Below are 19,337 nucleotides of genomic sequence, written 5' to 3' on the forward strand. Positions count from 1 at the left end.
GGTAAAAAAATTGCTACTTCCATGTACATTTAACATCCTCCACAGTGAAAAACTAGCAAAGTGTATATTAAAAGCAGTTTTTGACAGTACATTTCATAAAATCTTGCTGTGCCATATTTCTCTTTGACACATTATAATCAAGGATCATTTTGATTTTTTTTTCAACTTAATGTATTTATGAACAAATTTCTGCTGTTTTACTGATGTAAATATCTGGTTGCATAAAGGTTAGTTTATTTCATAGAATAAGTATTTACTTTTTTTACACCAGAGAATGGTAACATCATTGAAATTTAAATACATATCTTGAAAGATGACATTTTTAAAAATATATACAAATTTAACTTACTCAACAATAACTGTGTGTAACAATAACAATAATTCATTATATGTGAATTACCATAATCGCAATAACATTGCTTACAACCCAATGAAAGAATTTAGCACGGCAAGTACGTGCCAATAATAGCATGATGTAAATTTAACCACAGTTATTTCATTTAAAAGTTTAGTTAACTTAAAGACATGAACAGACTTGCAATATTTTACTCTTGCATGCAATAACTGACAATAACTCCTGGCATTAAAAGAAGTTATAAAATTATAGTTCGTGGGATAACTTTTTTATGGAAATTTTACCTAACCTTGTTTGAATATTGAATTGGAAATTTATATTAAATTTAGATTAAAACAGACATTTTTCAATGTGATATGAAATTGTGATGCACTGGTAGTCTAATATGTTGATGGTGCATTGGAAGTAAAATTTTGCTAGTGAATTGATTTGGACAGTAAAATTTACAAATGTTTTGATGATTTATGGTTTTGGTAGGTTATTAGTATAAAAGCCAATCCATGTGTGATGTAAATATTTTTGGTTATAATTTTTGTTTAATACAAATATATATATATATATATATATTTATTTTATTTTTTTACAGATTTGGTCCCAAATATTTCTGTAAGTATCACATTAGTTTTCAACATAAAATATAAGAATCATTAATATAGAGAGCATTGAGTACATTATATTAAAATGATTTTGGACATGCAATTAAAGTCATAATAAGTACACACAGTATAAAGCTGTAGCAGAACACCATGTATCAGAAGTAGATTGGAATATTGCTTGCCACTTTGTAGGTAGTATGATTCCACTGAACATATGTTTAGATACTTTTAAGGAGAGACGGTAACAGTCCTTTCAGGTGCAGGATATTTATACTCTCAGATCATAAAGGTGTGTTCAGATAAGGGAATTAGGTTTTCCAAGATAGAAATATCTCTTGCATTTAATGGCACTGGAAAACAAAGGCTTAAGGATCAGTTTCAAGAATCAGGACCATCCAGAAAGAGACCTACAGTAAATTATACTTCAGCTATGGTAATTGATGTGCAGAATCTTGTAACAGGTGAGAATTTATGAACATAAAAGCAAGTGGCAAATGCTATCCATATGCCTCAGACAACAATATGCAGTATAATCAAAAAGGACTTCTGTCAGAAAAAATGAAGACGCATGTACACATGCAGCTATCATGAGATTGTATTTTGAACTATTTTATACTTCAAGCAGCTGGAGAATGAAAAGAGTTTTTATGCTGTTTCATATGAAGACATACCAGGAAATCTTGAATGCAACACTTAAAGATTTCTTTGTGATTAGACCATTGAAACAGTAACTGAGAAATTGTTGTCTTCATAAATTGGATTAATTGTGGAAAGCATTCAGAGAGGAATGGTATGCCTTAAACACTCAAACCTTTCAATCAAATCTTTATATAAAACATATTAATATATTTCAAAGCTATTGTCAAGATTGACTGCTGTCAGGTAGGGCATGGCCAGATTTAGATAAATGGACCATTAATGATGAGGTGAATCTCCAAAATCATTTTAATATAAAATACTCAACTTTTTGTGTATGTATGTACACTTGTTTCTTGGTAAGGTAAAATATATTAATTAATACAATTTTTTATAATATTGAAAGAGTATGAGTAGACACACATGCACACTTTCAAAGAGGTAATTATCTTTTATAGAAATAACTTGCATATGCTCATGCCTTGGTGTGTTTTGCAACCCTTATATTTGGTTCATTATGGATTTCCAAACTGCATTTCTCTCACAAATTTATTTGGAGTGATGTATCATAATTTATTCCAAGAAAGGGTATTCATGATGAAGTTAAGATTGTTAAATAGTGTAGTGCTCTCTTTGGCTATAGAAGTAGAACAACTTTTTACAGATGTTTAGAACACCACTGGATTCTAAAAACATTGTATTTATACCATCAACCACAGAATGAAGGTTACAAAAATATGAAGGAAATCTCTCTTCCAAAACATCATTGCAGTAAAGTTTGGTATATCTTTTTACTATTAACAGTATGATAAACACAAATTTGAGCTTTTGAAACGCTCACAACTTGATAGTTTGGTAACCATAGCCATTTGAATAAACATAAGTTAATAATGTAGAAAGTATTTCCAAGGATGGCCAAGGAACCTAGAACATTGTTATAAAATGTGTACATACATTTCTAACATGACTCTGAAGGCCAGTTAATTTTCATGTTATTATTAAACTAACTTTTAGGTGCTTATTTTAAATTTTATGTAGGGTGAACAACTAAAATTATATAAAAAAAATGTTTACTATTAATCATGAACTCAGGTAAAACAATGAATCTTGACACTGATTTTTAAATTTTACATTAAGATTCATATTCATTTTTGGCTTTGAAAAGTATAAGTAACTGGGAAGATGTTTTATACAAGTTCCTAAAATGATTTAGCAAAATTGTCTAGAGTTTTTTGGTAACTGAATTTGTGTTGAGGGTATTTGACTGCTGAAGTTGCTAAATCTGAATATGCATTCCAAACATTTTTACAAGTATTTTTAAAAATAAAACAGTTTTAAAGAGTATCTAGCCTTTTCACAGCAAAAGTTATCACTTAATGTAAAATAAAAAAAGTTCTAGGGAAATAACTACAACTAAAAAGGTTTTAATGAGTGATGTTTATTTCATATTCATTGCTGTAAATAATATTGTAGTATACTATACAAGTTACTCCATGTTCAGTAGCCATAAATTACGTAAAACTGTGTGTACAAATCATTCCACATTTTAATTTATTTATTGTAGCTTCTGTAAAAAGTAGCACTGTAGAGAAAGTTTATTTAAATGGAAGTTTATTGTAGCTAAATAAGACTATGGGGATTTAATGTTAAACTGAATACAGTGAATCACATAAATGGTGTTGTAGCATACATTGTATAAGATAATTTCTAAGTTTTATTTCACAGTGTTTTGTATGTAAATAATATTCAACTAAATTTTATTGTATTAAAAAAATCAAGTTTGTTTATGATCATTATGATTTGAATACATTGAAATTTTCACAAGTGATATTGAACGGTATTTATGTAGACTGGTGATGAAAAATAAAAAAAAAAATTCTAAGTAGCTATAGAAATTGGGCTAGACAACTTGAGTGAAAAATATGTATTAACACAATTATATGAGCAGTTTTTTAATAGTGAAACTGGTACTAATATCATAGATATTTAGTGGATTTGCAAATATTGTAGTGTATGTGTGGTGTTACTATTATGTTTTTTGTTTTTTTATCCATAACAAATATATTAAAACTTAAACTAAAGGCTTTTAATTATTCCCATCTTTCACATCTTTTGTATTAGACTTACTGACAACAATTGTTAAAAAGTGTTTGGAGTATCTTGGCCAATTATAAATGAACTATTACTTATTTATGATGATCATTTTAGGCTCGTTTAAACAATAAAGCTAAAAATTTTTTTGCAGTTTTCTTGAAACCTGTAATTTCTAATAATACCAATGTTTTTATGTGCTCTTCTTTGTACTTTGTGTTTCTTTCTTACCTGCTGTTTTTTTTCTGATAAGAAAAAGTCTGGATAATTTTGAGTAATTCACCTCACACTACTAATTTCTTCATTGTTCTGCCATCCCTATATTTAGTGTTCATTAACACTCATCTAATTGCAAGTAACTTTGTACCATAGAACAATGGTACATAGATCTCTTTTAACAGTAATCTTCTTGAGCACTTTGTGTTAGCCAGAAGCTCATTCTTTTTTTCATAAAACTACACTGATTAGATGTTATTTTTCTTAAAGAATGTTTGTTAGTGTGTATATTTAAAATTGAAATAAAATATTTCAGTTAAAATTTCTCATGTGAATTATCTAATAATAATTACTAAATATCTTTAAAAGAAAGATTAAAAAATTGAAAACTAGAGCTGAAACAGCTCATCAGTAGTTATTTCTATATGATTTCCTGTTTATCTAAGTACAAGGAGAGTAAGCAGATTTCTTGTCTTTATAAACCCATTTGGTTTCTTCTATCCTGCTACTCTTCTGAAGTACGCAGTGAGGGACTCAGAGATGACTTATTTCTGGAGGTACCATTTGGATCGATGTAAATTCAGCTCTTGTGGACTATCTTAGCATAAGATTTTTGTATCATGTGGGTGCTCTATTATGGCTTTCTTTCTTTCAGCACTGAGGAACCATATGTTTTTCACTAGATCTTGAAGATTTTTGCTTTGATGATGCAGTGGATTTTTTTTTTTTAATCTGCTTGTTTTAGTTAGCTGTTCATACTCTAAGTTGGTATTGATCTTCTCTCAGTATCTGATTCACTTAGGGTTTTTCTCATCTCATATACTGTGTGTTCTTAACCTTCTTTAAATTTCCAAGATATGGAACTTCTGATATTTGAAGTTCTTATGTATCTTCTGCCCCTTAGAGACCCGTATTTGTGTTGGATGTACCTGTTTATATCTTTCTAAGTGGAATTTGACAGATCAGTGAGATATAACCAGATATTTACTAATTTCTTACATCTGTTTCATTTCATCACTTCACCTCTTACTTTCATGTTAGCTCAATCAATCCCACATAACTCTGAGAATCCCTCTTCGTCTACCTTGCCTGTACTTACGTTGGTTTATGGATGCCTTCCTGTTCAAATGAATTGCGGTTGCGGACCCCTTCATTGTTATCAGTTTTAGGTCTTGAGGAGTAATTTCTTAAACAATTTCCTCATGATCTTGATATCTAAATAAGCTTGTTACCATGTTCTTCCATATCTGTTTGGATATCATCTTATAATGCATTCAGGCAACTTCACTAATTTTTTTTCATCAATTGTTGAAGTAATAACTCTGGAGACATCTCATTCCTTTATAGCCCTATAGGTATTCTATGGGGTCATAACCATAGCATGTGGATGTCAACCTGCTGTGTCTTGGAGCTTTGAACTTAAAAGCACTTGTGTGATTTGCCTACCTCCCTTTTTCTATATATAAGGCATTAAAAAGAGCTTTTCATATTTTGCTCATCTTTGCAACACTTTTAACAAACAGCAGGAAGTTCTTTTGGTAGAACCTTCTTTTTAATGTGGGATTCTAGCTATTTTTTTTATAGAACAGCGAGTAGTGTGGATCAAAGTTAATATTTGCATCCTGAAAATGTGCTTAAGATTGATACTGACTTCTCAACAGAACCACCCATACTGTCTACGCACTTCAAGCATGTGTATTTACGTCATGTGTATTTGCTTAAAGTGCTTAAGAAGAGTTCTTTGTTGCTCCTTTATTGGTGGAAGGTTATAGTCTAATGTTGGCTGCTTTATAGACTAGTATAGTGCATGTTGGTATGTGCAGGAATGAGAGTTCTTCCAACAGAACAACTATTGCAAGAAAACTTTTCATCAGCAGTTAATTATTCTGTACAGAAGTATCTATCTGAAATAGATTTTCATTTATGAAAAATCTTATCATTTCTTTGCCCAAACATTCATTTTCATCATGCTTCCTACTGTTATTGTGATTAAGTTTTTAAAAGACTTTGCCCTTCTGTTGTTCTTAAGGTAAGTGAGAAAGAAATGACTTATAGCAATTGTTATGTTTACATGTATTGTTTAATGCATTCTGCACAAGTGCAAAAATTTGTTATAAAGCTCCAAATAAGCATTTATGTACCAAATATATCTAGTTAAATGTATTCTTTATCACACTTTCTATTTTTGGAATAATTTTTGAATTGAGTAAGTCTTACGCAAAAAAGTTGTCAAATATACACAGTCATTGTTAGTAGTTGCATTAGTTGATTTTTATAGTATTTTATGAACTGTAGATAGATAACAACAAAGTATTATTAATAAGCTAACTAGATTATTTGAAACCTGCTTCTGTATGTCAGACAACTATTTGAAGTGGTTTCAGGTATTTGAACTTTGGGACCGTATACATGTTTATATAAATAGTGGAATTTTATGTAATGGCTGTTGTAGTTTAAGGAGAAACAGTTTGTTTACATCATCACAAAAAATGTTATAAAACCAAAAGCTAACATTTTAGCTTTTCATAAAATTAAAAATATTATGTTTTTGTTTATGAAGTTCAGAGATTGTAGTCATCTTTGTTTGTTACCATTTTTTTGAAAGACTAAGACATTAAATATTTAATGTTTAGAATGGTTTGTATGGGTTATGAAAATTCCAGATAGCCATGAAATTTTGTAAACTAATGTTTCAGTGGTGAAGGTTCTGGAACACCAGTAGCTTTTCTCAAGAGGTCACAGAGAAGTTGAGAAAATGTAATCTGAACATTCCTATATCACTTATTTTAATAATAATGAGGTATACTATTTTACAAATCATGTTCACTAGAGATGCACAATGGGAAATATGCTAACTTGGCAGTACTTTAACATGCTTTGAACTATCTACCTCTTTCTGTAAGTGTACGGGTGTCACATGACTATTGTTACTATAAAATAAGCTCAAGCATCATTTGTCAGAAACCTGAAATCATAAAATTGTTGTTAGGATAATGAAAACAATTATTTTAGAATTTACCTATTACCATCTTGAGCATAAACACTTAAGATAATTAATAATGTTTCTTGCCAAATTTTTCTTTAGGTATTGCCTAAAATGTATTAATAGGAAGAGAAAGAACTTCATATCCAGTGATAACACTAATACAGTGTGTGTGTGTGCCATAAACCTAATTGATACACTTGAAATAGTCAAATAATTGTTATTAAAGATAGCCCATCAGCTTATACCTGATAATGTTCACTATTCATACAGTTGATCTAGGTTTAGATGTTTCGAGTGACATTTTGGGTCCCATTGCTAAATATTTCAAGAACAGTCTTGCTTTTTACGACCAGTTTTACTGTAAATACATTATTGTGCTGAATGTTAATAATATATTTTATTTTTATTTTTTTATTAGTTTTCTTACATATTTGAAATGAATAAAATTGTTAAAAAACTGGTTCATGATTTAACTTTCATCACAGCTTATGATTACTAGAGCTGGGCTATCAGTGGAATTTACTAATGTTCATTAATTGGAATAATTCAAAACTAATTTTGATTAGTTGATTATTTTCTTCTTAATTGATTTAATCGTAATATCGATTATTCTTTTTTTAAACGACACTGATCATTGTAATTGATTAGGCTAGTAATTGAGTTAATCACTTAACTCAGGTAATGACTTATGTATAATGATAGCTCTCTTGACAACAAATAAAATTATTTATTACAGTTATTTTAGATATAATTAATATTTGGTCATAGGCTGAACACCACATAGAAATATAAAGGTTTTGTTCTCATACAGGGTTTCCATTACTATGAAATGGTTTTTATGGTAAATTGAAATGAGTAGTAAAGTGCAGAAATGTTTGAAAATAATAAGATGCACTTGTGTGGGAAAAACGTAATACAAACAGTATTGTTAATGCTTGAAACAGTACGAGTGTGAATCATTGCTATGTTAGCGCGGTTGATGTGTTATGTTATGTAATGTGCCTGTGAGGATACAAATTTACTACTCCTATTGGCAAGTTAATATGTATTATTAAATATAGATATTATTTGGATTTAGTTGCATTGCACCACAAGAGTTTTAGCTCTAATCAAAGCAGCAGAGAAGAGTTTTAGCTCTAATCAAAGCAGCAGTTGGAAAGATGGTTTTTTATTGTTATTAAAGTGAAGTTGGGAAAAGTTGAAATAAACTTAGGATTTCATAAATGACAAAAAATTTGACACTACTCTGTTCAGTAATATGCAGTTACTTGAATTTATTTTAATGGCTTATTATTTGAATAAATGCTTTTAACATAGCTAGATGGTAGTAAAAAATATGTCATGGAAATGTAGATTCAGTCTGTTGTGGCTAGATATCAATACCTTTGCTAACTGATTGTCAGAACACCCACAGAAATATACTGTGCAATATAAAGTGCATTATAGGAAAAGTTAACACCTGTTTTTTTTACTTGCATCTCACTGTACTTGTTATTGCTAGAATGTTTTGTATGGTTATTGTATTTTTACAAAGTATTATGAAACATTAGTTATATAATTTTGGTGAAATTTATGTTCTCTTAAAATCACTTGATTCAATGTTTGGTCATGGAAAGTCATGGTATTTTTTATAGTTAGATAGACAAATAGTAGAATTTTACCAAATGGTTAATTATATGGTCCATTAAACAATTATTCTCATATGAAACTTGAATAGTTCGAATGATTTAACCTTTATTTCTATTAATTGATTAATTGCTCAGCTTTATTTACTCTGTTGACCATGGGTTAGAAAATATGGGTATGTTGGTAAATAATGTTTTTATGAGCATGAAGTAAAACATCTTTTGTATTATTGGTTCTGAAGTAATTCAAGAACTTCTGTTTTTTAGCATTTCATAATGCCCAGCTCTCCAGTGAATAAGCAGTAACTTTGGTTTTGTGTGTGGGGCAGAAATAGCTCATTTTTGGCTTTGTGTTTGCAAAAACCAAAACAAAGTATAATACCCAAATTTTTTTTTTCTTTGCATATATTTTAGTTTTGAAATAATATATAATTGAATAAACAGTTAGATACATTTACACCAGAACATAAGAAACTTGGAAATAATACTGTACAGTTCTGAATAATAGTACAGGGTGAAAAATAGAGTTTTTGGTTTTTTTCTCTGTACTTTATGTTGTGATTTTTCGAGCAGTTGAGTATCAAAAGGGAAGGGAGTAAAATACATGCAAACTCCTTACTAAATTGAATCTTCACTGCTGATAAATACACTGTAATGTTAATTTTATAAACCATCTAAGCAAACTGGCTAGTTACGGAATGGTAACTTGTCACTTTCACTCACATTCAATGAAAGTGCTTCTACTCTGAGTTTTGTGTAAGCTAAAACCTATACAGTGCTTTACAACAAGTTCTCAGCAGGACACAGTGTGCTATAATTAGATGGTTTAGACTGCAGTTGCTCGACTCACAATGACTAACATGAGAAATACTATCTTGTGAATTTGCCAGGTGACCAAGATTTCTCTCAAGTGAACAATACCAGCAGATTTCCTGTTTTGTCCAACAAAATTTAATAATCATACAATCCTAAATAAATATTGTACAGGGTGGAAGAGCACCTGAAAATAAATAATTGTACGAGTATGATTATTCAGAACTCCATTGTATACGTGGAAAACAACATTTTTCTGATAATGTTATCAAAACAATGTAAAGTTGCTTTTACTTAGGTGAATTATTCTATAGGAATTGATGGGTAAAAAGAATCTTATTAATTATTAACATGGTAGTATGATCAAATATGCCTGTTTTATTACACTCGTTTATTATCATATTTGCTTAATGAGAAATGCGCAATATTTTTCGCAACTTCAATTAATTCTGTGCTTTGTTTCTAAAGTAAATCATAGTTGCTTAAATTATTTTTGTAAGAAATTCATTACATTTCTCTTTTAAGTTACAAGATGATGTTATTGCTGAACAAAATGATTTCATAAAGAAGTATCTGGCTGATCAGCAGAAAAGCTATGCAATACAGAAAGAAGCTCGTAGACTTGTAGAGCTAGGTAAGATGATAATGATTGGTTACATCTAATATATAAAAATTTAATACATTCCTGTTAAGATTTACTTGATTAAAATACTCTTGAGACTTGTACTATGTTGTTCCAGTATCATACATCGAGATACTACAATAAGTTTATATTTTTATTAAACTTTAAGGTTTTGTTCTTTAGATAGTTTTTTCTTTTTTAATAAATACTATTGCTCAGTAAAATTACTACATTACTATTAGCAACATTGCAAACAAAAAAAAAAAACAACCAGTAATAGGATAAGTGAACATAAAAGTCACATTAGTAATTCCTGTTCTTATGTAATATTACACAGGAAGCTGAGATTTTTCCAGAATAAGTACACAAGAGCAACACAGAATTATTCTATTTGAAAATCACTAGGTTAATATCTTAGTTTTTATTATTGTTAATATTTCAATCTGGTTTTAAATATATACAAGTAATGAAGATTAAAATAAAAATAGTGAATATATTAGTAAGGTTTACAACTCCAAGATTTCTGACATCAGTGTTCTTAAATGTCTGTCACTTTGGTATTACCTTATACTGGTTCCCATGGCATCAAACTAAAAAGTAATATAAAAAGCATTGTGCAGTCAACTTATCTCCAAGTCATTCTAAGAGTAATTTTCTCAAACAGGTATGCAATTTTTTTCATCTTTGAAACAAAATACCTCCTTCAAAACCATTGCTGGTAGTATACAAATATTTGTCCTTGCTGCAGGCAAGTCTGTATTAGATCAGTGACTGGAATCTTAGTTAGGTCATTACATCTGAAACTATGATTAACTTGTTGTGCCCAAAATGGACAAAAAAGTGAAAATTTCATCAGTAAATAGGAGGTTTAGAAAAATGTATTATCCTCATGTTTTTTTGTTTGCAATTTTCTGTTTGTTTGAAATTTTGTGGGTTGTTAAGCATTCATCAGACTTTATGTAACACACATGCTTATACAATCATGCTAACTCCTGACAGAAAAATGTTTCAGTTTATAGTTTAATAAAGTATGATGGTTGAATCATTTAAAAATACATTCACTATTTTGCCAGAACATTAGTTTGCTACTTTTGCACATAACCATAATAAGACAGAATTATAAATGCATTTAATCACTTCAACAAAAAAAGAAATGCTAATGGTATTACTCATTTGTTGATTCAACATCTCACTCAACAGTTAGCCATAACATTGTGGGCTTTATCTGACTGGTAAAATGAATTCTTTCAAGAAATGTGGGAAGATGAAATAGTAATGAAGAGAAAAACATAATTTGTAGAAGACGCTGAAGTTAAAAAGGAAAAAAATGTTTGATAAACAATTAACACAAAACAAGCCAACTGTATATTTTGCTGGCTAGTATAAATATAAATCATATTTTTAAAAAACTATTGTGAAAATTTTTAGGATAATAAAGTATTTTTCTCGTTAAATTTGAGTAAAATAAAAAACATTGATTCTCCTTGCCTGTTTTAATACAAAAATCAGTACATTAGGCTAGAAAAATAACTAATGTCACTTTTGTTGCAGTTTGTTTTATGAAACTATAGCTTACAGCTGACTTTTTTCACTTTCATGTTTTGTTTTATTTGTTTACTTGTGTTAAACAGCAGCATTAATAACAAAAGTGAGTGAAATTTTACTTAATGATTACCAGTTTGGGGTGAAAGAAAATTTGTTCACATATTTCAATACATATATGCAGCAACAGGTAGTTTATACATCTTGTATCATGTGGTTTTTGCTCTTTGTTGTACATAATAATACATCTTGCAATACAATTTAAGTTTAAGAAGAAAAGCAGAATTAATAAGTTAAATTCAGAATTTTACTGAAAAGTTGTTATAATTGTTAGATTGAGTGTTTTTAGGAAGTTCTTGCATTTCTTATCCAACTGTATTTTACATATACAGGTTGTATGTAAACTACAAGTAATGTAAAAGTTAAGTCTTGATATGAACCAGAAGTTCATATTTTAATTTTATGCAATACACACAGTGCTGATAATATATGTTTTAGATAATTAAAGATATTCAGGAACATGCTTGTTATTTGCCCTGTACACCAACATGAAAAAAGTTTGTATTTATGTATAATTGTTAAGTGACTACATCCATAAAATTATACATTTTTTATTAATATTTAATAATGTGTAAAATACCATTGTCTGGTGTAACATTGGTTAAATTATGAAAAATTCACATTCAGAATATTTAACCTTATTTAAGTTTGTTATGCTGTAAATAACATTTTAAGATTCAAATAAAATTGTTGTAAAAACAGTTGCTGATATAAAAATTCTAATGCATAAAATTTTAATGTTCAAAATCAGAGAACTACAGATCTAGTGATGCAGAAGCTTCATCATCACAAGAAGAAGAAGGATCTCCAGAAAAAGATGATAATAAAAGAAAAGGAAAATTAAATGAAGAACATATAAAAGTTGGTGAAGAAATTGCAGTGGATCAGTTAGGGGATGTTTCTTCTCCTGAAAAAAAATCCCGTAGAAGGACTAGAACTTCATCTAACCAAGAGAACAAGGATTCTGAGGAAAAAGATGAACTTTCTTTTAAACAACCTTCAGAACCACAGATCACAAAAACCCCAGAAAAAACACGAAGAAGAACAAGGAGCTCTTTACAGTCAGAAGATAAAGATATAGAGGTTGGTGATATATGTGATCAAACAAAAGATGGTGAATTTATAGAAACTCAAGGAAATACTTCTGTTAAAACTGAAGAAATAAATCATGAAACTGAACCAGAAAATAAAACTCTTCATCCACAAGAAAATTATGAAGGTATGATGATAAATTTGGATACTGCTGAAGAGCAGACAGATCAGTCTGCAGTAAAAGTTGAGGTACAATCTACAGGGAAAAATCAGGAAAAAGATGTTGAGGAAACGGATAATAAAAACACATATTTGAATGACAAACAGCCAGATGGAAAAGATATCAATAAAATTGAAGAACTGGAGAAAAGTTCTTTAGATTTACAAACTGAAATCCAAGTTGAAGTAAATACTAAGGACTCTATAAAAAACAAGACTTTAACAGAAATTACTGACAAGGGTAAAGAAAAAGTAAAGGAGGATACTAATAACTGTAATAAGATAGAAAATGAACCTGCTAATCCTCCAAGAACAAGAAGGATACAGAGAAACTATTGGAAGTTCAGGAGGGATTCTGAAAAGCTTAAAGAAGGTACCTTGTCTGAATCTAAAATGTCTTTAGAAATGATGACTGAACAGTCTAAAGAAGAGAGTTTAACAAAAGAGGATGAGCAAATGCAAGGAAATCAAGAAAGAGAACAATCTAAAGAACAGAGTTCCACAAATGAAGAGAAAATACAGAGAACTGAGAAAAATACCAAAGAATATGAAAACAAATTAGTTTTAGGAATGTCTCAAAAAGTAGAACCAATTCCTCCATTGGAGGAAGAGATGAAGACCGATGTTAATGAACATCAAGATGAGGCAAAAAAAATGTGTATTAAAGAATTGAACATAGAAGAGAGAAACACAAAAACTGAGAATAAAGAGCAAGAAGTTGTTGATAAATTTAAGAAACATCAAGATTTGGATCAGAAAATGGATACAACCCATGAAGACGTACTAGAAAGATCCAAACTTGAGGAGCGAAATGAGTGTATTGAAGCTGAAACTGATGAGAAAGACCATTTTAGGAACAACAAGAAAGAAGTAGATAGAGAACAAAAGACTAATGTTGAAAATTATTTATGTGAAGTTGGGAGAGAAAATGAACAAGACTTTAATAAAAAGAAAAAGGAAATAACTGATAAAGAACAAAAAAAAGAAAATGATGAAATTCAAAATAAGCATGAAACATCTGAAATGGTAAGGATTGAAAATGAGCAAGAATCAATTGAAGAAGAGAAAAATGAAATTAAGATAAAATTAAATGAGCAAGAATCTAAAATTGGCCAAGAGCAGAAAAGACAATCAGAATTTAAAGCAGGCTTAAATCTAGCTAAACAGTTAAAAACTACAACAGAACAAGAACAACCTGAGAACTCAGGAACTGAAAGAAAACAGGCTGGACAAGTAGATGATAAAGCTGACATAAAACTAGCTGAAGACTTAAGGACTAAAGAACAGGTTGGACAAGCAGAATTTAATGCTGGCTTAAAATTAATTAAAATATTAAAAATTAAAGCTGAACAAGATCAGACTGAGAACTTGGGGACTAAACAAGAACAAGCTGGACAGTTAGAAGTTAAAGAAAACTTAAAATTAACTAAAGCATTAGAAACTACAATTGATAAAGAGCAAGCTGAGAATTTAGGAACTAAACAAGAACAAGGTGAAGAAGTAGAATTTAAAGGCAACTTAAAACTAGCTAAAACATTAGAAACTATAACTGAACAAGAACAGGCTGAAGTAGAAGTTAAAGGTGACTTAAAATTAACCAAAGTGTTGGAAAGTACAGTTGGACAAGAACAGGCTGAAGAAATGGATATGAAAAATGTACAACTACAGAGTATGGATTTAGAAGGTAGAGAAGATCAAGAATATATTGAAAATATAGAAACTAAAATCAGTGTTGTACAGGCTGTAGAAAGTACAGTTTCCCAAGAACAGGCTGAAGAAATGGATTTAAAAAATATGCAAATACAGACTAAGGATTTAGAAGATATAGAACAACAAAAATATACTGAAAACATAGAAACTAAAATCAGTGTTGTACAGGCTGTAGAAAGTACAGTTGGACAAAAACAGGCTGCAGAAATGGATATAAAAAACATACAAGTACAGACTAAGGACTTAGAAGGTAGAGAAGAACATGTTGAAAATGTAGAAACTAAAATCAGTGTTGTACAGGCTGTAGAAAGTACAGTTGAACAAGAACAGGCTGAAGAAATGGATATAAAAAATATACAAGTACAGACTAAGGACTTAGAAGGTAGAGAAGAACATGTTGAAAATGTAGAAACTAAAATCAGTGTTGAACAGGCTGTGGAAAACACAGGTGAAGTTGATCAAGAACCTACCAAATGTATTGTATTAGATTATCAAAACAAACAAATGGTGGGAAGAAGAATTCATGATGACAATGAGCGTTTCTCGAGTCTAAAAGAAACTGGGATACTGATGATGATATACAAAGAGTAAATGTATCAAAAGTTGATGAAATGAAAGAACTAGAAGAAAAAGCATGTGTGTCAGAGAAGAAAAATAGTCAAGAGATAGATGTTCAGGTTAGTACACCATTTAATGTTATGCTGTTTAATACACAGGAAAGAATTTTAAAGTTCATTTGTAATACACGTGTTTAATGGTAGTAAAGAGTATGTAATAAAAATTATATCATCATTTGAACTCTTGAAATGGTCAAGAAATTGAGAATTTATTTGATCTTATGTAGGTGTACTGTTTTATTTATTTGCAGCCACTTGAAAGATAGCACAGTGTCTGCTAATTTAATTTGATACATGTTTCAGTCATTGTTCATTCTAGCTTCATGAATATTATATATATTGAATCACGCTCAAATGAATAGAATTTTTTTTCCAGCTAATTAAATTTGGTGGTGTCTACACAGTTTTATAAAAGTTTGGAGAGTAATCAATAGTGATGTCATAAAAACTTTAAAAAATGTTTAAGGTATATGTATCTTGATAGTAAAGTAATTATTTGAACTTGCCAATGTATTATTGATACAGTGGAATCATTTACACCATTGTTCAAACACCTGTGTATATATACATATATTATAACCATAATTTTTAAAATTCCAAAACAAAACTCTTTGAAAGTAAAAAACAAAATATGCTGCATCTAAAAAAAAAGATCCTAGGGTACAAGCTACAATGTGGGATTATAATGTGTATCTTAGATTTTGGAGGTGACTGCAGAAGTAGGACCCACATTGTGGTGGGGATACACTGTCTATCAGTCTTAATCTCAAAGTTATAATGTTTTATAACAGGTGGGTTTGGCACATTACTATTTAAGGAGAGTAAACCATGAATTGGAAAATGAAAATCTTTTCTTTTGTCAAAAATATTTATATTGATATCCTTAGACTAGAAATATTTTTCCTTTTAAAAACTTAAGATCTACCATCAGTTATAAATTTGCAGTTATTCAGATATTGTAAAATTTGTAATAAATTACAATATTTTATTAGTAATGTTGAAATACTGATATAAAAATTTAATAGTTAATGGGTTTAAGTAAAGAAATTTTAGATAAAATTATTAAACTATTCTGTAATAAATACAAAAATATACTAAATAAATACAAAGACATAAAAAGATAAACTTTAATAAAAATTACTAATAATTATTTTAAGTTAAAAATATGGTAACTTAAGAACTTGTCATTACTTTATATGGATGCACACCTTGAGCTGTGCATAAAAGCATGACAGTCACAGTAAACTTAGTACACTGGTATGGTTCAATATCGTGTTAATTGGTGCCTCTACCATGTTGGGGGGCAGAAATGCTAACATCAAGAGGTAAGTTACATCTTACTTACCCCCAAATAATAGTAATTTCGTTATGCAGTCACCTTCCTACAACTGTCTGCAGGTAGTGAAGGGTGATATAGATGTGGGACCTTATGGGCTTGAATACCCCCATCTTGCTTTCCTAATTTCTAGTTTAATTATGTCTGTTTCATATGTGAAACTAGCAAATTGGAGATTAAGACTGATAGGCAGGGTATTGCCACTGCAATGTGGGTCCTACTTTTTTAGTTACCTCCAAAACCTAGGATTTATAAAACTTTATAATCCCACATTGCAGCTTGTACCCTAGGATCTTATTTAAAAATGCAGCATATTTTGTTTAATTTTTAATTTTACTGTGTTTTGGTTTGGCTTTTGTAAAAAAATTGTTATAATTAATCAGAGGTTGGGATATGCTATTTCTAATGCAATCCTTCCTCATGATTTTGTTTACTTATTTAACTTCATTTAAATGTATTTATTAAATTTAACTAATATATATATATATATATGCATTGCATATACAAATAATTTGTACCCTGGAAAAGCACTTGAGCTTTTCAGAAATATGTTACTCTTTTTTTAAAAGCTTTGTGTTTAAAAAGTATAAGGTAGTAAACTACTAAAATTATATACAGTCATGAATTACGGTGGTACATACTATTCACTATCTAGAATTTACATAAATTATCTACTACTGCTGAAAGACCTTTTAAAAAACATTTCAGTATCTTAATGCAAAATGTATGAAAACATTTAATGATTGAGTGTAAGGAAGGGAGACACTTCTGGCATGCAGACATTAAAGCAGAATGGTACAAGCATATGCTACATTAGATCATTTTTGTCTTAATGTTTTATTCTGGGTATTTACATATTTTTGTCAGCCACTGGTTATGATGCTGCTATCTTCTGATATTTGTGTGTGTATTTGCTTATCATTAGCATCAGTGATCAACTACAATCACCTAATCAATTGTTTTCATATGAGACAAAGACAAATGGAATGGCGAAGAATAGTAACAATCAGAAACACTAATTCCAAAATAATATACTTACCTCTCTGCATGCAGTAGCCTTATTCATGTGTCTGCTTTAGAGATTTTATGCATGTCACAGATCTGACACTAACTATTATCTAAGTCGCATATTATAACATGAAGTGTACGAGGTCTGTTAAAAAAATACGCGGACTGACGTCATAAAACAAAATGTACTTTATTTAGAAGTTACAGGTCTGGGACCCCTTCAAAGTACTCTCCTCCCCAACGCACACACGTATCCCAACTATGTTTCCACTTGTTGAAACAGTCCTGGTACGCTTCTTTTGTGATGTCCTCCAGCTCCTTCGTCGCATTTGCCTTAATCTCGGGAATTGTCTCAAATCTTCTTCCTTTCAAGGGTCTTTTGAGTTTGGGGAACAAGAAAAGATCGCAAGGAGCAAGGTCAGGTGAGTAGGGGGGGTGGGGAAGAACAGTGATCGAGTTTTTGGCCAAAAACTCACGAGTTCTGAGGGCCGAATTTCGCAGCAACGCGGGTGCATCTTCAATTTTTCGGTCAAAATCTCATAACAAGATCCATCTGATATCCCACACTCTTCAGCAAGCTCCCTGACAGTCAGATGTCGATTTGCCCGCACCAGGGTGTTGATTTTGTCGACGTGTGGGTCGTCAGTTGACGTGGAAGGACATCCAGGACACTCATCATCTTCAATGGACTGTCAACCATCCTTAAAACATTCATGCCACTTGAAACATCCTGTACATTTCATAGCAACATCACCGTAAGCCGTGTTAAGCATAGCGAAAGTTTCAGTCGCAGATTTTCCAAGTTTAACACACAATTTCACAGCAAGTCATTGCTCCTTCAGGTCATTCATTCTGAAATCCGCCAAATGAAAAAATCGCACTTCACTTAAAACCGCGTAGCTAATACACAAATGAAGATATCTGCAATCAGGAAATGGCGTCATAATCAGCTGATCTGTGCGAACCTAGCGACACCAAGCAGATTCCCCTGGAACCAACTGGAGCCGCACAATTCAAACAGTCCACGTATTTTTTGAACAGCCCTCGTGTTAGTGCATAATGTAATCATAATATTACAATATCTGTTTACATGTAGGAGGGTAATAGATTCTCCACATATAGTATATCCCCTCTGCACTGCCTTTCATGGAAATTTTTCTTTTAAGTTTAAGCTTAGTTGTGGGAAAGTTATGCTGCTTTTTTACAGTTTGGTTTATTTTAACTTTGATTTAAAGCTACATTGCCATTAACAGTGTTGTTAACACTGACCTTACATTGTCTGCAGCCACTGGAGTCTCATTTACTCTGAAAGGTATTTATGCCATAGTTTATTGTGTTTGGGTTGTTTGATGCCTTCCTTTGCTCTTCTCTCTGTTCCTTCATCTAAAGTCTATTCTTGCTCTGAACCCAATCATGAGGACATTTATTTTGATCAGCTTTTATTTCCTCATGAATTTGCACTATCCACCTGCTTACCAGTTGAGAAAAATGTTTCTCTTTCACATCTGTTTGTGAATTTCATAGCTGATTTTTTTTCTTTACCTTCTGCTCCTATTTATTTTGGTTCTTCCTATTTCTTCCCACATGACTTTCAGTGTAAGTGGCATGTTTTTTGTTGCTGGTCCATCTGCCACTATTTGACCAGGAATGCCTTTCTACTGTTGCCTACATTTCAGCCTCCTTTACTTGATTTTTGATCAAAGATTACCAGTTTCTACCACCATAGGCTATCAAGCACCTTTTGTTGACTACCTTTTGCTTTTATCTCTTTGGTTCTACCTTTTCGTCCTTTGTTCCAGCTTATTTTAATTTATTTTTCCCTTGTGTTTTTTTTTTTATCTGATTGTAATCCTTATGTGGCTGTACATTCTTT

The 19,337-nt window shown here is 30.6% G+C and overlaps 1 protein-coding gene across 4 annotated transcripts in view; it reads left to right on the top strand.

Moving 5' to 3' along the window:
* Nucleotides 1-944: 944 nt before the first annotated feature.
* Acn (apoptotic chromatin condensation inducer acinus) overlaps nucleotides 945-19,337 on the top strand; it is a 59,873-nt gene continuing 41,480 nt past the window's right edge. For 2 of the 4 annotated variants that reach the window (XR_013031596.1, XM_076514730.1), the window contains exon 1: nucleotides 945-961. Coding sequence is in view for 1 of the 4 variants with exons in the window: in XM_076514728.1 (XP_076370843.1) it covers nucleotides 15,115-15,180 (66 nt within the window). In the remaining 3 variants the exon portion in view is untranslated. Of the gene's footprint in view, nucleotides 962-12,538; nucleotides 15,181-19,337 lie in introns of those variants that run through there. The other 2 variants (XM_076514728.1, XR_013031595.1) reach the window with 2 other exon arrangements.

This window comes from Tachypleus tridentatus, chromosome 7 (assembly GCF_004210375.1).
Source record: "Tachypleus tridentatus isolate NWPU-2018 chromosome 7, ASM421037v1, whole genome shotgun sequence".
NCBI lineage: Eukaryota > Metazoa > Arthropoda > Merostomata > Xiphosura > Limulidae > Tachypleus > Tachypleus tridentatus.